We start from the raw sequence: 27,702 nt of genomic DNA on the forward strand, positions 1-27,702 counted from the left end.
TCTTGGCTCTGACTCGGTCTTTGGACCACAACCGGCGTTTGCTGGTGCACTAAAGGACCTACTCTAAATTGTCCGCGCTTTCGTGGTGCGTTTCGGGGGGCCGATACGCAAGCCCTTAGAATCTGCCCGGTGATTGCCTCCCCATTAACGGGACAAGTGACAGTAGCGCTGTGTGTTTCTGTATTTCTCTATATTGGCTCTATATAGCTGGGCGGCCTTCTTTGTTTCACTTTAGTCACCCCTTTCTTTCTCCCTCTCTGTATTTTTTCCTCACTGTTAATTTCTATTTTTCTTTCGTTCTCTCTATTTTTCCTTTCTATTTCTTTCTTTCTCTTTTTGCATTTCTTTTTCTCTATTTCTCTCTTTCTCATTCTTTATATGCTCTGCTTTACTCTCCCATCCTCCTTTCCCTCCTCCTCACTCTCACTTCTCTTTTACAGCGAAAGCTGTTATGAGATCATTTCACCGGCCGTTTTTGGCGCCGTAGTTGTCCGCCGCCGCCGCCGCCGCCGCCGGTGTCCGTAACCAGTATCGCTCGAAATAAGAAAAAAAAAACGAAATAAGAAAAAAATTCCAGGATGGAACGAGGTTCGAATCTGGGCCCTCTGCGTGGGAGCCCGGTATTCAACCTCTGAGCCATTCCGGTGCTTGGAACTGCTATGCAAAAAGGTCCTATACAGACTTCATGTCGGGAAGGAACCACATTAGCATATGCAATATAGCGTGGTAGAGAGTAAAATAAGCACCAAGCGTCGCACAACGCGAATTCTGTAACCAGGCGTCACACAATGCTAATTGCGCAATGAGTAGGTTGTTGAATGCTTCCAACCCATTACAAAGGACTCTGCCATAATTCTTCATCGTCGCCAGGCACAGCATCAACAAAGTGCGCATAATGCCTTACATGCGTTTAGCAGGTACCACGCCTCTTCGTAGAATGACGAAAAATGGCCCAGTGCCTGCTGCCCTACTTCTCAAACATTACAATGATATATAGCGTAGTGGGTTCCTCGCAAGTGCACTTGTAGTGGTTGCCAAGGAAGCCCATAAGCGCATGATCCATTTCCTCGGGGTCTCAGATAAATTACAGTGATTTAGAGCGTAGTGGGTTCCTCGCAAGTGCATTTGTATTGGTTGCCAAAGAATCCCATAAACGCATGATCCATTTACTTGGGGTCTCAGTAAAGTTCTTCACCCCACCCCGTCTCTCTCCCACGGCAACGTATGTTATACAGCACGACGGGAGAGGGAAATAGCAACCGGGCGTCACCCAATGCAAATTACTTAACTGGTGGGCCGTTTAAAGCTTCCAACCCATTACAAAGGGCTGAGCCATAATTCTTCATCATCATCACTTGTCGCGTCAACAAAGTGCACATAATGCCTTACAGACGTGCGGCTGGTGCCTCGCTTCTCCGCAGAATGACGAATAATGACTTAGTAGGTGCTTCTCAACTTCACAAAAATTGTGATTTATGGCGTACTGGGTATCTTTCTAGTGTACTTGTATTGTAGCCCCAAGAGAGCTGACAACGGGCTCTAGAAACGCCGCTCTTCCAGCTTTCGCTGTGACTGTGCTGCGGTTTCAGCGCAGGCCTGGCGTTTTTTCCTCTCACCCATGTTCCTTCCTTCCTTCCTTGAAGCTGAATACTTATTTGTGCATATTCGGAACGAATCATAGTTAAATCGGCAACATTGCCGTCGTTTGTGTGTTGTGTCCGCAGGAAACATTACGTACAGTCAGAATGTGCCGGACCACCGAACCCGCCCTGCCCAGCGTCGTCAACCATCACCGGTTTCACGGGTTCCATCCAGGACGCAGACAGTAAGTGTCCGTCGGCTGAAAAATATGCCATTTTACCACTTGCTTCACTAGAATACAACATGCATGGATGGCCTTCTGCTGCAGAAATGTTCAGATACTTGACGAATGAAGCGGCAGACGACCAGTATTTGCATCTTCGGGTAAACGTGCAGCGCGGCACAAAGGACGAGAAATGTACGACACGAACGCTGACTCTCAACTGAAAATTTTCTTTCGTGCACAAACAAAAATGCGTTTAAGTCAAATGGTGATTGCCAGATAAACAAGAGAAGCGCGGGAACAAGCCAATCAAAAATTATATTTCTTTTCAATGCAGTGCGATAGAGGTTTGGCTGACACAACGGCCGGCATCCACGTGCATATTGTCATGTGGTCGTGACGTCAACGAAGACTGCAGGCGAGGTGTCCAAGATGAAACTCTTTATTTGGCCGAACTTGTGGCCGAGAAAGGCAAAGTTAATTTAGAGCAATACGCACGGTATGCACTGATAGCAGCGAACAGAGCGTCGATCAACTGACAAGCGGTGAAGCGCGTCGGCATTTATACATGTGCCGTCGAATATTCCAGCGTTATCGCTGGCTGTCGCGCAAGTTCTAGAATAAGCTCGAGTGTTCGCGTCTTGCGCGCAATCTTAACAAAACGATCTACAATATTCGCGAAGCATCTCGATCAATGAGGCGCGGTTTGCGCTGAGCGTTGCTGACAGTCTTTGTCGGTACTGGCAGCGGTGGTACGTGTGGCCGGCCTCCCCGCAGTGGTAGCAGAGCGGGCGGTTGTCAGTAAGGTCCCTGTATTTATATATAGAGGGACTTTAGTTGTCAGGGGCGCACCAAACGTCGGTCTTCCTTGGCGCGTAGTGCTGGCCAACAGGCGGACGGTAGGGCGTCTGTGGCGGCGGCGGCTTCTGGCGACGGTACTGCAGTGGTGTCGCGTCTTGGCGTGGGCGTGGAGGAGGAGCATGACGGCAGGCTGCAGCAGCATAGGTCATAGCTTGCGGCTGCGGCTCTGCTAGCTGACGCGCGCCCAGTGACTGCTGGATCTCCTGGCGCACGACGTCGGCGATGGAGTCTACTTGAGGTTGCGGTGAAGGTAGAATTTTAGGGGCGAAGCTCCTTAAAGGGCCCCTCACCAGGTTTGACAATTTTGAGCTGACGAGCGCAATGCATGCACTGGGCGTTCACGATTACGTCTGCCAAAATTTGCAACGCTACGCGCCACGTAAATGGGTCAAATTTCAAGGTGTACGCCGCTTGCCCTTCTTCTCGCGGCCGCGCGCCCAGAGAATGAGGGGATGACGTACATGAGAGAACGGCCCTACGTAGATGGTAGTGCTGTGACATCGCTCCTCTACGTAGACGACTGTGCTCTGACGTCGCTAACAGTAGCACGTGACACTGCGATAATTATTTGACACGACGTGTAGTTGGTGTAATTTGTTGCTTGATTGGATAAATAAAACTTGAGAGCAATAACAAAAAACACACAAACGGAATGTGTGCGTTTTCTGTTTTAATTTTTACTGCAAGTCGCAGCGAGATTCGAGACTAATCTACCTCTGTTTCGCATGCGTTCGTGTTCTCGCGCTTTGCGCATCGTGCAGACGCCACCCTTTACAACGAAACTAATTTTCTACCGCGTTCCAGCATTCATTAGGCTCATTTATCCTCCTGCGTCTAACTAGATGTTCATGCGGCACACCGCTAGTCTCGCGTCCGTAAAAATGTTGCAGCTTTCGTGCTCAGTAATAGGTTGAAAAGCCAAGTGATCGGCGAGGATGCATTCGGCATAGCTTGCAGAGATGAAGCTCAAAGAACGCCGCCACAACACCGCTCGCGTCTCGGGGGCTGGGGCTCGGGCACGTCATGCGCTCGTGACATTTTGTGCGCATGACGTGTTCATGCGTATGCGTGATGTGATCCTCCTGCTCGCGTGCCGAAGAGGGCAGGGAAGGGATTTGGCTTGCGAAGGCTACGCTGGGCGAGCGGCAAGGGTTTGCAGCTCGCCTCCTCGCATCATGGTTTCGCGCCGCTACAAATTATTGTTTTTCTCAGCTTCTAACCGACCGATTAGAAATATTCTTGTCGCATAATGCTATTAATTGGGCTCGCAACAACTTGCAATGTCTAACTAAAATTCGTTAGGTCACCTGGTGAGGGGCCCTTTAAGGCGGCACCCGTTCGTCCCTCGTAGTAGTAGTAGTGCGTAACCAGTCGTAACGCTAGTACCAGATCTTGACCTCCAAGGTGGTGCCGGTGGGAGATTTTTCCTGTGCGTTGTTGAACAATAAAAAATTCGCCGCGTGCGCGTTAACTAAAAGCCGAATTCTTCTGTCTCTCATTCCCCATTAGCAGCCATTGGCATGTTCCAGTAGGAAACGTTAGTAGAAGTAGAAGTGTAAGTGTTAGCTAAAAGCCGACTTCTTCTGTCTCTCATTCCCATTAGCAGCCATTGTTTACCTCCAAGGTAGTGCATGGTGAGATTTCTCCTGTGCGTGATTAAACAATAAAAATTTTGTTCAAAACGCCGTTGATTGATGAAATAAACCAACGAAAGACGCCAGATGTTTTCTAAAAGCAAAACGAAAGAACGCCAGATGTTTCTAAAGCAAAACGAAAAGACGCCAGCTGCTTAACGAAAGACGCCACATGTTTTCTAAAGCAATGGTTTTCTAAACAATGAAAATTCACAGCGTACATGTAAAATTAAAGTGAGCTGCAAGTCGTCATAACTCATCGAACCTTTAGTATAAACGCGCCCGATCTCACGTCGGTGATGATGTACTGGGCAGAATTCACGGAAGATTCACGGTTTACCGATGAAGCTCCGCAGCTTCGCCCACTCATCATCATTCACTCCGTGGATATGCTGTGATTTTTTTTCGCAACTCCTCTTGCACGATTGCTCGGATCTTCTCGCGTAAGTCGTCGGAGCCGAGGGCATGAACAGCTGCGCTGTCTTTAAGCGCGGCGATTGTACTGCCGGGTGCGCATCTCGAGCGTCTTCTCGATGGTCGTTGCCTCCGCGAGGAATTCTTGGATGGTCTTGGGTGGGTTTCTAATCAGTCCCGCGAACAGCTCCTGCTTGATTCCTCGCATGAGGAAGTGAACTTTCTTCTCCTCGGGCATGTCAGGGTCTGCGTGGCGGAACAGTCTCGTCATTTCTTCTGTGAAGAGTGGCACGTTTTCGTTTGGCAGCTGCACGCAGGTTTCGAGCAGAGCCTCGGCCCTCTCCTTGCGGACGACGCTGGTGAATATTGCTAAGGAACCTGGTGCGAAAAACGTCCCATGTTGTCAGGGTTTGCTCTTGGTTCTCGAACCATGTTCTAGCTGCGTCCTCCAAGGCGAAGCAGACATGCCGTAGCTTGTCTTCACTGGTCCAGACATTGAAAAGGGCGACTCGGTCGTAGGCTTCGAGCCAGCTTTCCAGGTCTTCGAACGCCGATCCACGGAAAGTTGGCGGCTCCTTAGGCTGCACGGGGTCGGTCATCGTCGCTGTGGTCGATGTTGGGATCTGCGGCTGCCTGGCTTTTTCGGGAAGGAGCCCGTGCTCTTGCTGTAGTCCCTTCTGCCTGCGGCTTGTTCGACGATCCGGGTTTTCCTTGCCGTCGTCCTCGTGGCGGCTTGGGCTTGGGTCAGCGCCACGCGGTGGCGTCCGGGTCATGAAGCAGCACCTCCACCAGATGTCACGTGGTCGTGACGTCAACGAAGACCGCAGGCGAGGTGTCCAAGATGAAACTCTTTATTTGGCCGAACTTGTGGCCGAGAAACGGAAAGTTAATTTACAGCAATACACACGGTATGTACTGATAGCGGCGAACAGAGTGTCGACCGTCGATCAACTGACAAGCGGTGAAGCGCGTCGGCATTTATACATGTGCCGTCGAATATTCCAGCTTTATCGCTGGTTGTCGCGCAAGTTCTAGAATAAGCTCGAGTGTTCGCGTCTTGTGCGCAATCTTAACAAAACGATCTACAATATTCGCGAAGCATCTCGAACAATGAGGCGCGGTTTGCGCTGAGCGTTGCGGACAGTCTTTGTGGGCGAAAACCGAATACAGCAAAAGCAATAATAAGAAACGTACATGGCAATATGATAAGTTTCGATTGTCTGATCGGCTTGTTTGATCTTTTGTACATTGCGGCTGTTTCTTGAAACAAGGGTTCACATTTGCATCTGCTGCAGTGGGCGGCCAAATTAGAAGTCGTAGAATTTTTTACAGCGCCGTAGTGGTCTCTGAGGTGAATATTCAAACGTCGACCAGTTTGCCTGTAATACACCTTGACCACGGTGTAAGAATATACTCAGGTGATGACACTCTTCCCCCAACGCATGGAAACCGCAATCCGCGCGCATCCAGATAATGTTCGGGTTCTTATCAGATGACTTGCAGAGGGCGCTACGAAAAGCGGGGCAGTCGTCTCCATAGCAACGCGCATGCTGCTGATAACGTGCATTTTTTTGTGCCATTTTGCTGGATAATGTGCAACCGCCAAGCGGCGTCGAGGGGCGAAATCGAGAGAGCAACAGGAGAGGGAACGGCGAGAGCGGCGGCGATGACGCAGCACCACCGTGATTCGGCTACTCGCGGGCGCTCTCCGCCTCAAGCCATTAGATGGCGCACCGCTCAACGGACTGACGACCGAACATTTTCTGGCCGCTTAGGCGCGCGCAGTGTCAACACCTGAATATTCTTACACCGTGACCTTGACACAAGAGAGCGGAATTGCATAAACTACCCCCAAGGAACAAGGAATCAACTTACGCGTGTGCTTAACCTGACACGATGTGCTTGGCTTGCGCTTACGTTTGTTGGCCAGATGGCATAAGCTGGATAACCTGCTCTTCGCGGAAAATATGACTTCTACTTGATATTTGGATGATACCTTCTTTAAGCCATGCGCCATGTACAAAAATAAAGATCAAACAAGCCGAGAGATAATCGAAGCTTATATGAACACGGATGCCGCTTGTTGTGTCAGCGAAACCTCTATCGCTTCTCTTGCTTATCTGGCAATCACCATGTGACTTAAACGCATTTTTGTTTGTGCGCAAAATAAGTTTTTCAGTTGTCAGCGATCGTGTCGTTCGTTTCTCGTCCTTTCTCTGTGCCGCGCTGCGCCGTTTACCCGAAGATGTTAATATGCCAACTCGCCCAGATGGCCGTATTAGTTCAGTATTTGCGTGCAGGATGTATTATTTTTAAATGTGGAGCATGTCTTGGCGTACCAAAGGCATTCGACCGTAGCGATATATCCACCCGTCCGTCTGTCGAACATGGCGATATCTTGTGTAATTCTTGTGCCGATAATAGCACCTAAATTGGCGCGTGAGATTCGGACACACCTATCACAAAGACTGCGGCATCGTTGCTCTGCTCATACGCTTGATGTGCAAGAGAAATGCTAACGTGCATTGACGTAATGTTTCAACAACGCACTCCTGTTCTCATTCTTTGATCGGCTGCAATCCATGTCGCAGGTCCAGAGTGGGATTTGGTGGTGATACCCAGGGCCGTAAGACCACCGTCCCCCGTGCTACCCTCCAAAGAGGTGAGTCGTTGCTAGAGATGGGTGTTAAAAGGCTTCAGCCCACCAGCCCTCTCCCACTTCCCCCGCTGATGTTTTCTCGCGCTAACGCGCATGGCTGACCAAGACAGTAACTCACTCCTTGAACCATCCTAGGATTTTGCCTGAAGTGCAGAGAGAGAGAGAGAGAGAGTAAAACGTCTTTATTGATGTTTGAATGGAAAAGGAGCATGCGGGAGGAACCACTTTTCCGGGGTCCCTAAGATGACTCCAGCGACGAGTAGGGACCGCTGTTTCATGACTCGAAGGACCTTGGGTCCGTCGCGGAGAGCGTTGTCCCACAGCTCCTCGTTACGTAAAGGGTGAAGGAAAACTGATAAGGTAAGCAGGGCTTAGTCTCCCTTGAGTGAAAGGGGGCCCTCGTACGGCGGTGATATATATATATATATATATATATATATATATATATATATATATATATATATATATATATATATATATATATAGATATATACGCACCATAGATTAAGTGTTAAAGGTTAACGGATGTGTTTCGGGCGATAATGTAGTGAAGCCGTCACTAGAATTGAACTGAATTGAACAAACGCTTATGAATATTATACAAATAAACATATTACTCCAAGTGTATTTAGGACACTTATTCAACGTGCCAATCCAACCAAGCACTAAAAAGAAATTGCCATTTTTAAAACGATCTTTCAAAAGTAACTCTGGATGCAAAGGGATAAAGATATGTAAGGTCAAAGCAAAGAATTCAAAGCAACTAACTTTAGTTCACTCATTGCATTGAGAAGCTCAGGCCCGACAAGGCTATATTTTATTTTCACACCTAGTTGTATAAAAAAGGTAGGCAAAATACATACGTCATTGGCAGTACACCAGACTCGCAATGCACAACGGAACGAATGAAACTTCACTAGTAAGATAGAGACCAAAGTGCACCTTCTCTGATTCACGAGTGGGTAGCTTCACGCTCAGGTGCCTCGTGGAACAATATGCTGTGCCAACAAACTTAGTCGAACAGGTTGGTGACCCGTGGTGTGCAGTCTCGGGAAGTAGTATTCAGCAGTATGACGATACCCGTTTTTAAATGCGGAGCATTTCTTAGTCGCACCTGCGGCGTCGGCCGCCGTCCACACCCCCACTGCGCATGCTCGGCTCGTCCCGTGCCGGCAGCAAGCTTCTGACTGTGTAGGAGAGGAAGAAGGCACTATTTTCTGCAGCCCTTGCGGGAGCACGGCTCAGCGCCTTCGGGGGGGGGGGGGGGGTTAAGGAGGGATAAAAGAAAAGTAGAAAGAGATAGGAAAGGAAGTGATAGGAGGTCGACAGGAGCGACGAAGAGAGAAGATGACAGGAAAGATGGGGGAGCCGGTCACAGGAGTTCAAGGACGGGACCACGGAATCCTCCGAGCAACTCCCCTTCTCCTCTCCCTCCCTCGCATGCTCGGCTCGTCTCGTCTCGTGCCGGCAGCAGGCCTCACCTATCCCTCCCTCCTTCCTCTCGATCGAACGCGGGCGGTGTGTATATAAGCGGCGGAGCGCGCGTTCGGAATTCAGTCAAGGGCGTCTTTACTTGGCTTTCGCTTGACGCTTTGCTTGACTCGAGTAGATGCGATGGAAGCAACAGTACCTTTAATCAGCGTCCCACCACTCGTTGAAGGCAACGTTACCCCACCCTCACCGTCGTCGGCGTCAACAACAAGCAACGCAGAAGACAAGGCTGCGAAGAGACGAGCATACGACGCTGAACGCAAGCGTTTGAAGCGAGCTGCGGACCCGGAACTCCGTGCACGAGAAGCTGCAGCGAGACGGCAACGACGGACTGCGGATCCTTCACTCGGGGAACGAGAAGCAGCTGCGAAACGGCAACGACGGGCTGTGGATTCTGAACGTCGTGCTCGAGAAGCAGCAACCGTTCGTGAACGTCGAGCAGCGGATCCATCACTCGGGCAGCGCGACGCTTCTGCGAAACCCAATTACGCAACATTCACGCGATACCCCCACCACTCTGCGACGCATTTACTCGAGTTCCCCCCGTGCGAAGATGCGGGCGACATTTTTTTTTCCTTTTCTGTTTTTCTGACACTGCATCAACCAAATAATTGCGATTAAACCATTAGTTGGAAAATCGGAGCGTTATAATTTCGTCGCACAAAGCGCTATTGCCGAATAAATCAACTCTGCCACTTATAAAATGGGTGCCGCAGTGCTACTTTAACCTGCTGAGGGTGGGCCGAGCCCCTCGTTAGGAAAGGGAGGGGGCCGCGCCCCCCCCCCGGGCCCCCCTGACTTTAAGCCTTGAAGGTAAGGGAGGAAAGGTGTGCAGAATGTCACACCCAAAGAGCTATTTTTGTGCGACCATGTGTACTCGGCCTGGCTCCCGCCGCCACGTCCATCTTAATGTCGAAATCCGGCGGTCTAGGTTAAGAGATTTTTTGGCGAAGCCAAGGTGCGACAGCAGTGGACACCTAAATTTCACTGACTTGCCACTGACTAGAAGTCAACATTTCACAATGATTTAAAGTTAGAAAGCCGGTGTAGCATGAATCACACATCCAGTGTGGCTGCAAATGTTCAGCGCCTAGTCTATAGCTGACTCGTGTCGAAATGTGGAATGTTTAAACACACCACCCTAATTCCAAAATACAAAACAACAAAAAATTAAGCGACTCCAATCCAAGACTTAGGGGTCAGAGAGTGGCACTCGCACAAACGGTGTTGGTAAAGTTGTGACTGTCTGTGAGCCATCATATTTTTAAATGCGGAGCACTTTAGGAACCCGGGCTGTCGAATGCTGTCGTACGCTGTCATCGCTTGGCGTAACGCAGGCAAAACCACGTATAGCATAGCCATCTGTAGCATATTTAGCGTGCGCTTGCGCAAAGGAGAAGTCTTCTCCCTTCGAGCGCCTTGATGATGATATTAACTGCGGAGCACTTTAGGGCCCCCGGCTGTCGTACGCTGTCGTATGCTGTCGTCGCTTGGCGTAACCCCTATCGAAAAGATTGTACCTACCGAAAAGATTTCATTCTGATGTTAGTCATCTCTTACACGAGAAATCATCGAGACAGCCGCTATATCACGTGTGGGCCAGAATTGCTTTAGCTGCCCATCTGTAGCTTTGAGTGAAAAAGAGCTGAACTTTCTAGACAAAGATAAACATGCCAAGGCGATAGCGACTTGAGAAGGATCTGTGCGCTTGTGTGATTCTGTTTCTTGTAAGTTGTTCAGAACAAGTAGTTTTGCACATGCAAAAATGAACACCTTGTTGAAAAAAGTTATCGTCTTCTGGTGTCCCTGTTAATAATCCAGCGCTGTTTTCGTCGACGATGTTGTACCAAAAGCCCAAGTGGAAACTGGTCAACTTCATTCGCTAGAGATATCATGTGCGCATTTGCGCCTGCGTGGAAATTCACACCTTCGCCCACTGGACACAGGGGCCCGTCGTCTTTGGGTGATGTCACATATTCAAGGATCTGTGGCTATCATCCATGGACAGCCTACCTACACGAGTGCATCGAAATCGGAGGCGCTTTCGGCGACCACACTGGTCGAAAAGTCGCACCGGAAACATGCAGCGTGGCCGAGGGTGAGGAAATCCCGAGAAAGGTAAAAGAGAGACGAGGAGAAAAAGGTGGTAAATAAGACGCTCGCACTTGTAGGAAGGGCATCTTTTCTCCATCTGACCATTAGATATTGTGGAAGCCCTCGATAATACTGTAATTGCGGACTGACGTGATCTCCTCCTTGAGGTTCACCCATGCGAGATTGCACAACAACATACTGGCCTCAAACAGATCATCGGTGCAGGCTTCTGCGGGAAATAGAGCGACATGAGCCTTATCTTCCCGGCTAGAATAAACGGCAGCTGCGCCAGTGTACTCCACAAGTTTCACCTTGTCGTCGCCTTAACTCGGCGCTACGCGCAAGTATTCAATAGTGCGTACAGCTGAAACTTTAATAAAAACTTGGACCATCTCCCCGAAGGGAACCCTGATGGGATGCGAAGCAGCAGCGGTGCGCACGGCGTTGACCCAGTTGAAACGGGCGTCGACGCGGGTGCTGGAAGGACGGTTTGAAGCGAAACTCGGTGTAGCGTTTACTCGAGTAAACGTTTGTTTGAAACGCAAAGACACGGGAGGCGGGTTGGGTTTCGTGTAAGTTTCATTAAAGCGTTTGGCAAGACTTCGTAGTCGTTGTTTCTTCAGAGTCGAGACACGGGTGCTGGACCGGAGCAGGCGCGCTTTCGCCTTGACTACCACGGGTGAAGCGAGAGAGAAGTGACACGTTCAGAGGTGTTGTGAGCGGGCGGAGCAGCCGGCAGCTGCGCGCGCTACGGCGAGCATACTGCGGGTGAGGGAGAGAGTGACGTCAGCGCGCACCTGCGAGGGAAGCGTGCGAGGGGAGCGTGACGTCAGCGCAAAGCTGTGGCGTGACCTACTTGGCAACGCTTCAACACCTACGGCGAGGGGAACGCGTTGCGGCGCATTCGTACGGACGCACGTAACGTACGGCGTTACACACGTGAGTCAAAGAGCTGCTTCGCATCTAAAAATGGCGAAGCTTGCACTAAGCTGTGCAAGGCTTGAAACAGCGTAACTGGATGACTCTGAAGACTGATCTGGTTGCTTCTAGGTTGTCGTTAGGCATCAGCAAGGTTGCTCACGATACGGATGTCCAAGCTCCAGAACCGAGCGTTTGCACTACTCATAGATCTACAGGCACGTCGTCGTTGTCGTAGGGCTTCCACCACTACGGGCTCTTCTCGCAGCCGCCGTTGCCATTCCCATTTCCTAGTATGGCAGCTTCTCAATAGTCCTGCCCAGTTTGACCTCGCGGCTAAATAATACACAACAAACGCTCATCTACGTCAGTGAAGACAAGTTTCACCTTCTTGTTATACCGATTCCTGTGCCAGAGGGATCAGCCATGTTTTTAAATGCGAAGCATTTAAAATACCAAAATTGGTATAGCATAACATGACCGTAATACAAACATAAATGACAGGTCATCATGACACGAATGTCATGAACAGCGTGATTTACATTCCACGGCCTTGGGGCTCTTGCGGCCGTTCCATTAATTTCATATGTACCAAAATTGGTATGGCGTGACAAGAGTTCATTACGAAAATAATGACAGGTCCTAACGTGCAAATCATGACACTCATGTCATGGTAACATGATTTGCATGACATGGCCTCGGGGCGCTAGCGGCCGTTTAAATGAATGGATATATACGAAAACTGGTATGACGAGACATTTCTGTATGACGAACATAACTGACACGTGGTAACATGAAAATCATGACATGCATGTCATGTACGACATGATTTACATGCCACGCTCATGGCGCACTCGCGGCCGTTTTGCTAGATTGATATACACCAAAACTGGTATCGCGCGACCTGACTGTATGACGAACATAAGTGACAGGTTGTAAGATGAAAACCATGACATGCATGTCATGATTTACATGCCACGCTCATGGTGCATTCGCGGCCGTTTCGCAGCTTGATATACACCAAAACTGGTATCGTGCGACCCGACTGTATGACGAACATGACAGGTGGTAATATGAAAACCATGACATGCATGTCATGTATGGCATGATTTACATGCCACGCTCCTGGTGAACGCGCGGCCTTTTCGCTCGCTTAATGTACACTAAAGTTCGTATTGCGCGATGTGACTGCATGGCAAACATAAGTGCCAGGTGGAAACATGAAAACCATGACATGCATGTCACGTATGGCATGATTTACATGCCATACTCATGGTGCACTCGCGGTCATTTCGCTCGTTTGATGTACACCAAAATTGGTATTGCGCGATGTGACTGTATGACGAACATAAATGACAGGTCTCAACATTCGAATCATGTTATATGCATGTCATGGTGCGCTTCCGGCCGTTTCGTTAGCTGGATATATACCAAAAAGGTGTATGGCATGACACGAGTGAGTGATGAACATAAATGACAGGTCATGCATTGTATATACCAGAATATACGTTTCATAAGCATGGTATATACCAGATTGTGCATGCATGCTTGCATGGCAAACATGCGGTATATGGTGAACTAGATGTCATGGCATGAATGATTTCATTTGGCTCAAAGAGAAACAAGGAGATGTGTGCAGCTCTTTGCTGGCTGCTTCGCATTACATCGAGTCCCACGGTGCGCGGGATCTGCTGTATTTCTTTCTTCCATTCTTCTTTCTTTCTCTTTCTCTCGGTTTCTTGTACCTCTATTTTGTATCTGTTTCGTTCTGTTTCTTCCTTTGTATTTTCCTCTTTCTCGCTCTTTTTATCTTTACTTCTCTTGTTTCCCTTTCTTTCTCCTTGATTTTTCTTTCTCTTTATTTCTCTCTTGATCTTTCTGTATTTTTTCTATCTGTTTCTCTGTCTGCTTCTTTCTCTCTCTGAGCTCCGATTTCTTTCTCTTTCTATATCTTTCTGTGCCTTTCTATCTTTTGATGTCTTTATTCCCTTATTTCTTTCTATTTTTCTCTCTTTCTTACTTTCTCTAGCTTTCTCTTTCTTAGTGAACCAGTATTGAGTAGTGGGATTTGCCAAATTTCTGTGGTACATACACGTTCATGATCATGATAGGTTTCTTGTTGACCGTGCACAAAAATTACGACTAGCATAAACAGCTTCAATGGTAATAAGAATAGCTGTTGAGTTTTAACTCTTTCGTGACCATGGGAAATAGGGCCACATTTTGTATGCTTTAATAATCATTTTTTATGAGTAATATGATACATACCGTTTAATATTATATATCTATATGAAGCTAAGTTATTACTTATTATTGGTATTACTTTAAAAAATTAATATTGGGGTGTAGTGCGCAAGAATATTTATGAAAAACGAGTATTAATTGCGAAGCATTTCTTAGCGAACCTTCGGCACTTTGAGCGTTTCTATCTACGTATCTATCCGCCTACGTCTGGGTGCTCTCATGATCGCCTCCTTAACTTGGTGTAGACCAAAATTTGCATGGGAGGGTAAGATGATTTGACGAATATGACTGTCTGGTCATGACATGAATAACCTAAAAATCCTCCCGCGTACGTCGTCAAACCTTTTCCTCCAGACACGGGTGGCACATACCCGGTTACCAAGGGCCGCGGTGTACGGGTATGAGCCACAGGTGATTGACAGTTGATATCTACCCAGAAACGGCGAGGGCAGACATTGGTAACTCAAATGCGAGAGCGTTAAGAAAAACCGACGTCGGCAGCGTTGACCCGACGGATTGAAAAATAGAAATTACGATCCCAGCAGGAATCGAACCCAAGCATTCTGCGTGGCAGTCAGGTATTCTACCACAGAGCCACGCCAGGTCGATAAACTGGTTTGGAAAAACAGGATAGGCAGATGTAGTATCGGTGCAGCGTCAGTTGTGGTTATGGTGCAGGCTATCTAATTTTGCAAGAAAGCAATGAACACTACATTATACTCCTACCATGGCTACTCCACCGATACAGGCGTCATATCAGGTTAACGTCTGTGGTTCCAGTGTTGGTTCCCTTTTTATAGCAGTCTAAACAACATTACATTAGTATTCCTATGATTCAGCAAGCTATATTGAAGCATTGCTCGACTCCGGAGGAGCACATTAACGAAACCAGAACAGCGCAGTATGCTCTTTATTGCGAGGCTGGGCGATGGCCTCATGCTGACCGAGGATGACGCCAGATTGATTGACAGTCGCTTTGTAGACTAGGCTACGTAGGCCACATACGCCCAGATAATCTACGAATACGACAAGAGCCATCCACTTATGTTCATCTACGTAGCACTATCCAGGCCTACCAGCCTCGACGGCCTATAGACCAGAACACAGCGAATTCCATGCGCATCGCCATATTTGCATCGCGCGTCGCGCCATCTATCGCACACGCGACGAAACAACATGCGCGGGCTGCCACGCCAGCAGACGCTACACAGAGCAAACGTGAAACTCCCGAAACTCAGCCCGCCGGAGAGCGTGTTTCGCGTCTTTTCTAGCCTGGACATTTTCGCTGATTTTATTGGAACATCAAGAACATCTTCCTCATGCAAGTCCACAATGTATACAGTACGTGCTGAGTGGGCTGCGGAAGCAACCTACTCAGATACGTACGCTGTTACATTTGTAAAAAAAAAAAAAACGTTCTCGCAGTAGTACGCGTGAATCGTAATTGCAGTGCAGCTCGCGAAAGAGTGAAACGATGTTTTGTTGCCCCATATTACAAGTTGTGCCCAAAGTTTTGTGAAAGCTCATCATTTCAGCATGCATCGCGTAATAATTAGAGTACGCTTTACGGGTAGTTTCGCGGAACGTAATTTTTGTTTCACGAGCGCTCTTACAATAATGCGTCTTGCTCACAAAAGCGTGCTATCAGAGAGTGTAATTTGCAGTATCGTTCAGCGATCCCTTTTGGAAGCTACCTGCGCGATTCTATTCTTCTAACGATGGTGCTTTACAAGCGAAACTGTGCTACTCTTAGTTAAACCGGTTTGCTACGCCTGCGACGTAAAGGACACTGGCGCGAGTACTGTTTACTTACGTGCCAATATATGTATTATGTGCAGCTGTATGCCTCGTGTCCAAATAAATTTGGGGACATCAAACACTGAAATGAAAACACGAAATTCTGGCCAGCTGTTGAGGAACACCGTGACATTTATTAACTTTTGAAGACGAAATCTCGAAGGCGTCGATGCCACCAAAAACACTAAAGCTTAATACTACGTTGAAAGTGGCAAAGCATGCTGATTGCTTGTGCATGAAAGCGCTACCTTGCACTAGATTTCCGTCAAAGGAAACGCTCAAAGGTATGAAGTGCACCCCCACACAAAGCTCGCGCCTGCCTTCAACCCAGCTGCGTGTCACGCAAATTACGTTCGCAAAATGAAATAGGTGGGCATCACACTGCAGAATACACGCAGTTAGTGTACTTACTCGCGCATTTTCACTCGGCTCCTAGTTTTTCTGCTTGAATCACAGTTATCCACTCGCGGCGAAGCTGAAAACACCGCACCGGCCCTATTTCCGTGGCGCGTCGTAATCGTCGCAGACAACGCTAATATCCTCTTGTTGCGCTGCTTGTTTTGACATCCAAAGACGACGCAGTAGTGCCCAGACGAGCTCTTATACGCTGAAGCGGCGTGAACGGGCACTTTTTCGCACTTTAAAGCCTCAGAACTGCAGCTTGCCCTGTTTACTTGGTGCAGCCCGCGCGCGCCTTGGCAGCCCCGGTCAGCCCGGCGTCTGGGTGCGAGAGTATCCGCTCGGCTCGCCAGCAGCCTGGGTGCGAGACAGGCGTGCTCTGGTGTATACCTCACCAACGAGAAGGGTAACTTCAGGTTCCGTCATGTCGCAGGCTCTATCGACAGACAATTTGTCGACGAAATGACCGAGGCATCCACGATTTCCAACAGATGTACTATACCTTACACTTCACCACGCATGGACCCCTCGTCACCGCGATCACGACAGGATCCAATAACGAGTCATGACCAGCTGCTGGTTCTCACTGACCACAGTGATGATGACCTTGTTCGAGAACTGTCAAGAACCTCTTCCACACATACACACGGGTTCGTGAAACGTGCGCGCGTTCTCCATCATAAGGGACAAGTATAAGCACTACATATCAGCTTACCGCTTATGGAGATTGTAATAACCACGTTGCCGTTGGCAGCATTACCCAACTATAAACTGGTTATATAACAAATATGCGGCTCTTCAACGTGTGCGTATAAAATTTATACAAATCTTTAGCGTCATTTTGTAGTTTCGCTCACTAAAAAAATTACGCCACAGTCACCTTCCCGCTGCATGCTTCGCATAACATCAACTCCCACGGTACGTGGGATCCGCCGAATTTTTTTTTTTGCACATTGCATAAAACTTTTTTAGGTTACGCCCCCAACGTAAAAAAAAATATGCAGATCCCACGCGTTGTGGGAATCGGTTTCATGCGAAGCAGTCAGCGAGTACTTCTATGGTGTATTTTGTGGCTTTGAGCCAAGCGTTACGAAGTGGATCGATCTCTTTTTGTAAGTTTAGTAGCTGTGTGCACATACCAGGCACGTCGACAACACTGGCGTTTAAAGGGTAAATTATGGTGTGACGTAATGTCAGCCCTCACGTTAGAGTACATACGTCAGTATTATCGAAACCATGTGCACTTTATGGTGCAATCATGTGAATATCATACGTAACTTTCGTTAATGTATTCCTCCGGGGTCTCCTTCAAGCCTCCAATATAGCTTGCTGGATCATAGGAATACAAATGTGATGTTTATTAGACTGCTGTAAAAGTGGAGCCAACACTGTAACCACAGACGTTAATCCGATATGATGCCTCTATCGTAGGAGTACATATGTAGCGTTTATTGCTTCCTTGTAAAATTACATAGCCTGCACCACAACCATAATTGACGTGCAAGCAATTCAAGCAGTACACTGACAGCGGCGGCGAACAGAGCGTCGGCCGTAGTTCAAACTGATCTGCGGCTAGGCGCGCCGCAATTTATACATATGGCATCGAACATTCGAGTTTTAACGCTGGTGGCTGCGCTATAGTTCCAGAACAAACTCAACTGTCCGCGTTTGCGCGCTCAAGCCTATCAGAAGATTCTAAAACAATCTGGAAGCTTCCCAGACATTCGGGCGAGGTTTGCGAAAGGCAGTGGCTATACTTGTAACGGATTGGTTACAAAAAAATACAAGAAGTGAACGTAACATTGCCCCCCTCTGAAAAAGCAACGTCCCGATGCTTATAACAAAACATGGAAAGGAAAAGAAAAATACGGCAGATCCCGCGCACTGTGGGACTCGATGTAATGCGAAGCAGCCAGCAAAGAGTTGCACACATCTCCTTGTTTGTCTTTGAGCCAAATGAAATCATTCATGCCATGACATCTAGTTCACCATATACCACATGTTTGCCATGCACGCATGCATGCACAATCTGGTATATACCATGCTTATGAAACGTATATTCTGGTATATACATGCATGACCTGTCATTTATGTTCATCACGCACTCGTGTCATGCCATACACCTTTGTGGTATATATCCAGCTAACGAAACTGCCGGAAGCGCACCATGACATGCATATAATATGATTCGAATGTTGAAACCTGTCATTTATGTTCGTCATTCAGTCACATCGCGCAATACCAATTTTGGTGTACATCAAACGAGCGAAATGACCGCGAGTGCACCATGAGTATGGCATGTAAATCATGCCATACGTGACATGCATGTCATGGTTTTCATGTTTCCACCTGGCACTTATATTTGTCATGCAGTCACATCGCGCACTACGAACTTTGGTGTACATTAAGTTAGCGAAAAGGCCGCGCGTTCACCAGGAGCGTGGCATGTCAGGGTGTCTACCGACCGGGAAAACCGGGAATTCTCAGGGATTTTGAGTAGTCTGGAAATTCTCAGGGAAAACTCAGGGAAATTGTGCTCCCATCAGGGAAAATCCACAGTAACTTTATTGAAAGGCAACGAAAGTCGCGGTAGCGTTGGCTCGATATTTTGTGAACGCATTTTTCAAATGTTCTTTGTCAGTGTGTGTCAAATCAAATGGCCGCTGCGGCTGCGGGGAAGTGGCGCACCTCGATGCTCTCATCGCCTTCCGAGCGGTGAAGTGGGAGAGAATCCGGCTAATGCGTGGCATGCGGGAACCATGAACCACAACACATCGTATTGCGCAATGTTGTCAGGGTGTTCTGTGACTACGCGGTGTAGCTCTGTATTCTCGCGCGTGCTGTGCGTCAGCGCCCGATATGGTGTTTTTGTTGTCGCCGCGTGTCAAGTAACAAGCATGATTAGTTGTAGAAGCGGTAGCAGTAGATGTAACGAGCTTGAGTTATCTTGCAAGCGATCGCGATCGTTCAGGAAGCGGATGTCTTCGACAAGGCTGGTATCTGGCAAGCCATCCCGATCGGCGAGAAAAAAGACGACGCCTGTTGGCTGTTATCGGAGAGCTCACTCGCTCTAATCCCGAGCTTCAAAGATGCTATTTAGGACTCCGTGAAGAATAGAATAAATTTCCAGGCGAGAGCTAGCGTAACTAACGGGTTCATTCACAGCAAGTGAAAGCTTTTTTCTTTCTTTTTTTCCCGATGAGGGCACTGCTGAAACAAGTTTTAGGCAGTCGACCGATATTTTTGGGGGCTGCAGCTCGCAATTACCAGCCACACCACGTGGATGTTTGCTACAGAGCCGAATTACAAAACTTTTCAGAGCCAACGCATAGCGGCGACCGAAATTCGCGACACCAGCACGGGTCCCGTTTGCTCGATTCGGCGCGCGATGTCGGAAAACAGTAACGTTTCCACCATAATCGGATGTGCCGTAATTCAGGCTGTTGCCGTGCTTTCATGCGATCTTAGCCGGCAGCTATATTGCTTTTTTTTTTGCGATAGCAATTATATAGACACTGCGACGCGAATTTTTTTGCCTTCGCCATGATCTTCCTTATCAAGTCCAAATCGCGATTACATCACCCCGCGCATCGTATGCTCCATGCGCGAGGGAAAGCGCGCGAGCGCTGCCGACGAACGGGGCTTAAGCAGAGATGAAACGAGCCGACCGTCTCCTTCGCGCGATGGGCACACGGAGATAAGAGCCGGCGGGTTGTGGAAGTGTGTGTGTGTGTGTGTGTGTGTGTGTGTGTGTGTGTGTGTGTGTGTGTGTGTGTGCGGGGGGGGGGGGGCTGCGTGAGTCCGACAGAAAGTGCGTACTTTGTACCAGCGCGCGTGGTCGCGTGCGTCGCGGTATCTTTAGTGGGGATCAGCAGACGGCTCATACCTTTGTAAGTGTTGTGCTTTAATTGCAAAACTTCCGTTGAAGCCATAGCAGTGGCGGATCCAAGGGGGTGGGGGTGCGGTAGCGGCGGTCGCCCCCTCCCTTCAGTGCCTGTCGTCCACCTCCTTTGTCAGGCTGCCTGTTGAGTTTGCCCCCTTTTTCAGGTTGCTTTGCCAGCCACTGCCCAAAAGGGGTAAAGAGAATCTTGTCCCTGCTCTCTACCTCTCTCATCGCTCTACCTTTTCCTGCTTCCCTATGCACATTTACAATGAAGGCTTCTTAGGCACCGCCATTATCCCCTCTGGGCTGTTGTAAATATGCGTGACCCACCAAAATGCACTGCTGAGCGGGGGCTTCAGCCTTTGTACCCCCCCCCCCCCCCGCCCATTATAGGTACCTGAATCCGGCCCTGAGCCATAGATAGGGCACTTCTCTTAGTGCAGCGGCTGCGTTTCCTGAAGGAGCGAGCTGCTAGCCTATATTCATATAAAATTCCCCTTTGTCGCTATCGGATCTACTATTTTGCTCTCGCGGTGAAACTGGGACTTCTTTTCTAACGTGGGATGGTTTTCGATGTCTTGCGTTCCTGGAGAGCAAATGGTTCGGCTGGGAAACATGGTAGTAAAGGCGTTGCATTGCTCTGGGCAATGCGCGAGGATTTGACAACAACCCGCAGCAGTAGAACAAGCGCAATTCCACAGTGCATTGAACCCGCATTTGTTTCGTATTTACATGTGACACTCTGGCAAGGCATTTAACTGTGATTGCTGCACCTCAGGCTCAACAAAATTAACTTTTTTTCACTCAAAAAATAAAAAAAGTTTTTTCATGTTGCATATTAGTCGAGCATTCTTGTGGCATTCTGTGGCAGATTAATCCTTCAGTAACTATGCCTTGCATGTCGAATTTCAGTTTAACGAAGTTTCGATATAACGAAGAGAGTTGCCGCTTTTACCAACTTCGCTATATTGAGGTTTAGCTGTTCTATGTACTATTCAAATGGGATTAAGTCGTTTTTATTTTCTAACGTGCGTATTAGAGAGTGACATCGCCGAGCGATATGGTCTCTACCCATCTTGACAAAACAAAGTTCTGTTTCATTCAGGGAATTTTAGCAAAAACACTCAGGGAAAACCTGGAAAACTCAGGGAATTTAGAAAAGTCAACTCGGTAGACACCCTGCATGTAAATCATGCCATACATGACATGCATGTCATGGTTTTCATGTTACCACCTGTCATTTATGTTCGTCATACAGTCGGGTCGCGCGATACCAATTTTGGTGTATATCAAGCTAGCGAAACGGCCGCGAATGCACCATGAGCGTGGCATGTAAATCATGACATGCATGTCATGGTTTTCATCCTACAACCTGTCCCTTATGTTCGTCATACAGTCAGGTCGCGCAATACCAGTTTTGGTGTATATCAATCTAGCAAAACGGGCGCCATGAGCGTGGCATGTAAATCATGTCGTACATGACATGCATGTCATGATTTTCATGTTACCACGTGTCAGTTATGTTCGTCATACAGAAATGTCTCGTTATACCAGTTTTCGTATATCTCCATTCATTTAAACGGCCGCTAGTGCCCCGAGACCATGTCATGCAAATCACGCTACACATGACATGAGTGTCATGATTTGCACGTTAGGACCTGTCATTATTTTCGTAATGAACTCTTGTCACGCCATACCAATTTTGGTACATACGAAATTAATGGAACGGCCGCAAGAGCCCCAAGGCCGTGGAATGTAAATCATGCTGTTCATGACATGCGTGTCATGATTTTCATGTTATGACCTGTCATTTATGTTCGTAATACGGTCATGTTATGCTATACCAATTTTGGTATACATCCCATTAACGAAACGGCCAGGAGAGCACAAAGTCGTAGGCGGCTAGATAGATAGATAGACAGAGAGATAGATACGCTCAAAGTCGCAGAAGTTCGCTAAGAAATGCTTCGAATTTAAAAGACAATGATAACGAAAGCAAAAAGTAGTGTCCTCAGGCTCGCTAACACGTATAAAACGGTTTAAGGCGCGCGACATGGACGACCTGAGGTCGTGTGCGGCGCCGCTGAGAGTTCGCAATGAGGTCCGGGACGACCTCGTAGTTCAGAGCGCGGAGACGTCGAAGCATCTTGTATGGGCCGAAGTATCGCCGAAGAGGTTTCAGGGGTGAAGCTCTTTAGGGCCTAGCCTTGTCGTCGTCTGTCAAGCTACACAAAACCGAAACCGAGACTGAATACCTGCAGAACGAAAAACGAAAACTAAATGAAGGGAAAACGGTGGCGCGATTTTGTACGCGTTCTTAAAACGGACGGAGGCGGTCCGTTCTATTCAGCCGCACGCGATTGGTCAATGTGGGGCCGTGACGTCTGTCACGGTTCACACTGACCCTTCGCGTGCGGCTGGATAGAACGGACCGCCTCCGTCCGTTTTGAGAACGCGCACAATATTGCGCCATGGAATCCAGAACTCAAGACGATATACGAATTATAAGTTGCGATTATGATTATGAAGTCTCAGATAAGAGTCATATGCAACACTCAAAACACTCCAAAAATATGTAACCGTAATATAAATGAAATCGAATAATAATTAAAGGCACTATGTTCCCGAAATCAGCAAATCTGGCTACCACAATTCTGAAGGATATGCAGAGTGGGATGTGGAATGTGTCGTGCTTGACAATTTGTCCAGAGTCATTCAATGCTTCTTATGGTCACGAAACTGCCGCGTCAGTTTCATATGGAGCCAGCGGCCGCCGCCAGAGGCGCAGCTGAGCTTGAGAGGCTAAAGACTTTATGAGAGGCGATGCGAACGCTGCTATCGCTGGGGTTGTGTGGGGAACAGTCTCGGTGTTTTAGCTTTCTAAACTTCCGTAATGGTCGCTTTGCTTTGACGCTTTGCTTTGACGCAGTAAATACATTACTAAATGCGTTTTCTGTTTTAATATGAGCACCCGGGAGGAAAAAAACCAGCACAATACATGCAGGTCGCGGTGGTATCAGCAAAAACAATACAAAAATACCAGCTGTTACACGCCCATTCGTGTGGTTACGGTGTGGTCTAAACAGGGCGTCGGCGATGCTAGGAGCTCTTCACAGGATGAATCACGTGGTCGTTTGCATGGTGTACGTCTCATTGGCGATGAGCGAGATCGAGGTTTGCGCTTCGTGAGATACGAAGGAACTCCTTCAAAAATCCTTGGAAGGGCGTCAGCCTTCAGCGTTGGTTTGTCGCGTTTCAGGGACACGGAGTCGCCGTTGACGTTAAAGCCATGCGCAGTGACAATGTCCGAGGCATCGAAATGGTTCGCACGCACACGTGTATACATCGACTCAAAGTTAAAATCGCCACTTTTCTGCCGTGGTATGGCCCGCTTCCATATCTGCGATGCTGCTTATCTAATAGTAAAGAAAACAACGACACCTATTTGGTTCCCTTGTAGCCGGAACGGCACCCCGGCAGCAACATCTGTTTGGCATCCTTGTCCTGAGACAACGTTTCCGCTAACTTAAATATATCATATCCAGCAGCTTGTCACGCACTGCGAGAGTATTTCAATACGCGGACGGCACCGACGATCGCCTCTTTCGCCATTTTCGCCATTTTCGAGCAGCGTATAAAGCTCGCCCATGGCGTTACGGTGCAGTTTCGTGGCCATGAAGAGAATTGAATGACTCTGGTTGACCATTGGCTCTCCATTTCACAGACCACAGAGCAGTAATAATGAAGGCAAAACGGAATTTAGAACTCAAGACGATATACGAATTATAACAAGAGGATTAAAATAGAAGAGCATTCAAGAGGAACCAAATAACTACATTTGTATATATATATATATATATATATATATATATATATATATATATATATATATATATATATATATATATATATATATACATATATATATGTTGTGTTCGAAGCACTCCCTGTACTCCCTGTGTCAAGAGCGAGCCCCGCGAAGGACCGGATGCTGAAACTACTTCCAGATGTTGACTCCTCTCCTTCCCGCGCTCGGCTCAAACGAGCCACCCATCGTTTCCCCCGGCAGTTCGGCTGCCGCCTCCATCCGAGTAGGAATAAACTTGTTTTTAACCGTTCGAGGCTGTCTACGCTTTTTGAGACTACCGCGACCCACGCGTACGTCTATGGGCCGACGACAACTCCGGACATAACAATATATATATATATATATATATATATATATATATATATATATATATATATATATATATATATATATATATATATATATATATATATATACACACACACACACACACACACACACACACACACACACACACACACACACACACACACACACACACACACACACACACACTTTGTCACTCATTTTACATTCGCAGTGGCAACGACCGGGTGACGCACGGTGGCATACCGGTACGATACCCAGTGCTTCGCCACTCGTCATGATTCACATTAGTGGAGAGGCGGTGATTTTTTCGCTGAGACCACGTTGGCGTATTGGTGTCCAGAGCCAAACACGGTCGCCGGGCTGGTTTTCCACGAAGCGTCGCCGAAGATTGTAACGGCGTTGTCGGTCGTTTGCTCATTCTTGATGCGTAGGCGGGCGAGCTGTCGCGCTTCTTCAACACGCTGAAGGTAGAGCGCAATGTTCAGGTTGTCCTCGTCAGTGACAGTCTACAGCATGGCGTCGAGCGTCGTCGAGGGGCTCCTTCCGTAAAATAGCTTAAAAGGCGTCATGTGCGCTGTTTCTTGCACTGTCGTGTTGTAAGCGAATGTTATTTACGGAAGGATGGCGTCCCATGTCTTGTGTTTGACGTCGATGTACATGGCCAGCATGTAGGCGACAGGGGTGCAGGCAGAAATTTTTTTCGGGGGGGGGGGGCACCGCCTTGATCAGAAGTGGTGGCAGGGCAGGCAGATGTGATCAAGTGTCATTTTGTGCTCTGTATGCTATGGCAAAAAAAATCCTGGGGGGGAGGCACGAGCCTGGTGTGCCACCCCCTGGCTACGTCACTGGTCGGCGATGGTCTTATCTAGACACTCGGTAGGGTCATTGGTCTCTGGGTGATAGGCGGTGGTACGGCGGTGGCTTGTCTGGCTGTATGCCAAGATCACCTGGATTAGGTCAGCAGTCAAGGCCTACCTCTGTCGGTGATGAGGACCTCTGGGGCGCCCTGACGAAGGACAATGTTCTCAACAAAGAATTTGGCTACTTCGGCGGCACTTCCCTTAGGCAGGGCCCTGGTTTCGGCGTAAGGGGTGAGGTAGTCCGTGGCTACGACGATCCACTTGTTGCCGGACGTCGACGTTCGAAATGGCCCCAGCAAGTCCATACCGATCTGCTGGAAGGGTCTACGAGGTGGATCGACTGGCTGAAGAAATCGTGCTGGCCTTGTCCGTGGTGTCTTGCGTCGCTGACAGTCTCGGCATGCCCTCACGTAACGAGCGACGTCAGCGGTAAGGCGTGGCCAGTAGTACTTTTCTGATATCCTCGCGAGTGTGCGGGAAAAACCGAGGTGGCCAGCCGTTGGGTCGTCGTGCAGGGCTTGCAGAATTTCTGGTCCCAGTGCCGAAGGTACAACGACAAGGTAGTTGGCTTGGGCCGGCGAGAAGTTCTTTACGAGGACGTCTTGTGCAAGAAAAATGACGCCAGTCCTCGCCTGAATACCTTGGGTACAACGGTGGTCTTGCCTTTCAAGTACTCTTCCAAGCTTCTCAGTTTTTATGGGCGTCGGCACTTATGGGTCCCAAGAAGCTATCTTCGTCGAGATCGTCATACTGCAACGGATCAAATGGTGCGCGGGACAAGCAGTCGGCGTCAGAGTGCTAATGTCCGGACTTGTAAACGATGGTAATGTCGAATTCTTAAAGGGACACTAAAGGCAAATATTAAGTCGACGTTGATTGTTGAAATAGCGGTCCAGAAACCTCGTACCGCTGCTTTTGTGCCAAGGAAGTGCTTATTTTGAAATAAAATCACGTTTTTAGTGGTCCGCATCCCGTTAGCGCGCTTCAAATCTCCCGCCTGAAAATACGACTCTCATACGTCACTGCTGCCGTGCCCAACGTTGCCCGCTTTTACTGCGCGGCCGCCGACACTAGTAGCAGCCGAGCGGAAGTAGCGGGACCCACAGTAGCAACAACGGCGCTGCGGCAAAGACTTGCTCGGATGGGCACATTCAAAGCCGTCACCAAGTTGCGGTTGGTCTCGTAATCTTCAGTACGAAAGTGCAGCGAGCACACACGCAGAGGTTTTGACTGTTTAGCAGACTGGCGCAATGGCATGACACTAAGCCACTTCGAGCGTAAGGGTTCATTCCGCGGCACCCAGTGAAAAGACACACCGGTTTCCTTGCTGCAGCACTGGCGTTGCATTCGGGCATCCGGCAATATCACACGCATGCGGCATTTTGTCGAACTTTCTGTCAGAGCGACTTTCACGAGCGCGCAAAACACGCACGGCAGTACGCGATCCCGAAACTACAGCCACTGTACCGAAACTACCACTGAGACGGGCGAGGCACAGTTCGGCGAAAACGGAACCTTTGAACCACGCGCGCCGTTCCGCATGGCAACGCCACGGAGGTTTTGTTTTCCATGAATCAAGCGGAAACGAACAAACAGCATTTTATTACGTCTTTTGATGCTCGGAATGTTCTTTTTTTACTGCTGCTAGTTTGATTACTAGTGATTTATTGTAGGCCGACTTCCCTACGTCATCGGGATCACTTCGAAAATAGACAGTTATAGTTTAGCGTTAGCGTGATAGCGGGGGTTAAGGGAATAGCGTTACCGTGCCGCAAACGTTGGGTGCAGAAAGCGTGTTTTAGTTTAGCGGGATAGCGTTTACGTGCCCCAGCCGGGACGGTGGCGCCACCTAGCGAAGGGTGAATGCGTTAAAAAAAGTGAAAAGAACAAAACCGAGAATGCTCGCCTGTATCCCCGCACGCAGCAATATTACTCCTTTTTTTAGTGAAAATAAAAGTAAATAAATATAAACTAAGCACCAAAAGCAAAAATTTTCATGTTGCAGACTTGTTTACACTGATCTTCTAGATAGGCCTAGGAACGTTCGAAATGAGAAGCGATCTCAAAAACTCTGCTATGTTACTCGTACTACTCGGTAGCCGAAGCTACCTGAAGGCAAGCGAAGTTATTTAGCACAGTCATTTGCTGCGAACGAAGTGAATCTTTCAACAACTACGCCAAATTCAGTTCGAAGCGGGCGTCCGAAACCGCCGCCATATTTTACGTACACTACGTAAACCACGCAAACACGGTAACGCTAAATCTGAAAAATAGCGTGCGTACGGTAAACGCTACGGGTCACTTACGGTACTGCGCATGCGCATTTCGGTCCCGCTATTCCGGTAAGCCCGCTATTCCGTTAAGCCCGCTAAACTATAACTGTCTAATGTCCCACTCGTGGCGCTCATCATGTGATACATTTAGCTTAATTTCTCGGTAAGTAGGGCACTGTTGTTGATAATATTGC

The 27,702-nt window shown here is 48.3% G+C and overlaps 1 protein-coding gene across 3 annotated transcripts in view; it reads left to right on the top strand.

Annotated features, from left to right (window-relative positions):
- The window catches only part of LOC119375661 (uncharacterized), a 315,585-nt gene that overhangs the window by 266,940 nt on the left and 20,943 nt on the right, over positions 1 to 27,702 (top strand). For all 3 annotated transcript variants that reach the window (XM_049420276.1, XM_037645895.2, XM_049420275.1), the window contains 2 exons: positions 1,725 to 1,825; positions 7,305 to 7,375. In XM_049420276.1, the coding sequence (XP_049276233.1) occupies positions 1,725 to 1,825; positions 7,305 to 7,375 (172 nt within the window). The remainder of the gene's footprint in view (positions 1 to 1,724; positions 1,826 to 7,304; positions 7,376 to 27,702) is intronic.

The sequence above is a fragment of the Rhipicephalus sanguineus genome, chromosome 11 (genome assembly GCF_013339695.2).
Source record: "Rhipicephalus sanguineus isolate Rsan-2018 chromosome 11, BIME_Rsan_1.4, whole genome shotgun sequence".
NCBI lineage: Eukaryota > Metazoa > Arthropoda > Arachnida > Ixodida > Ixodidae > Rhipicephalus > Rhipicephalus sanguineus.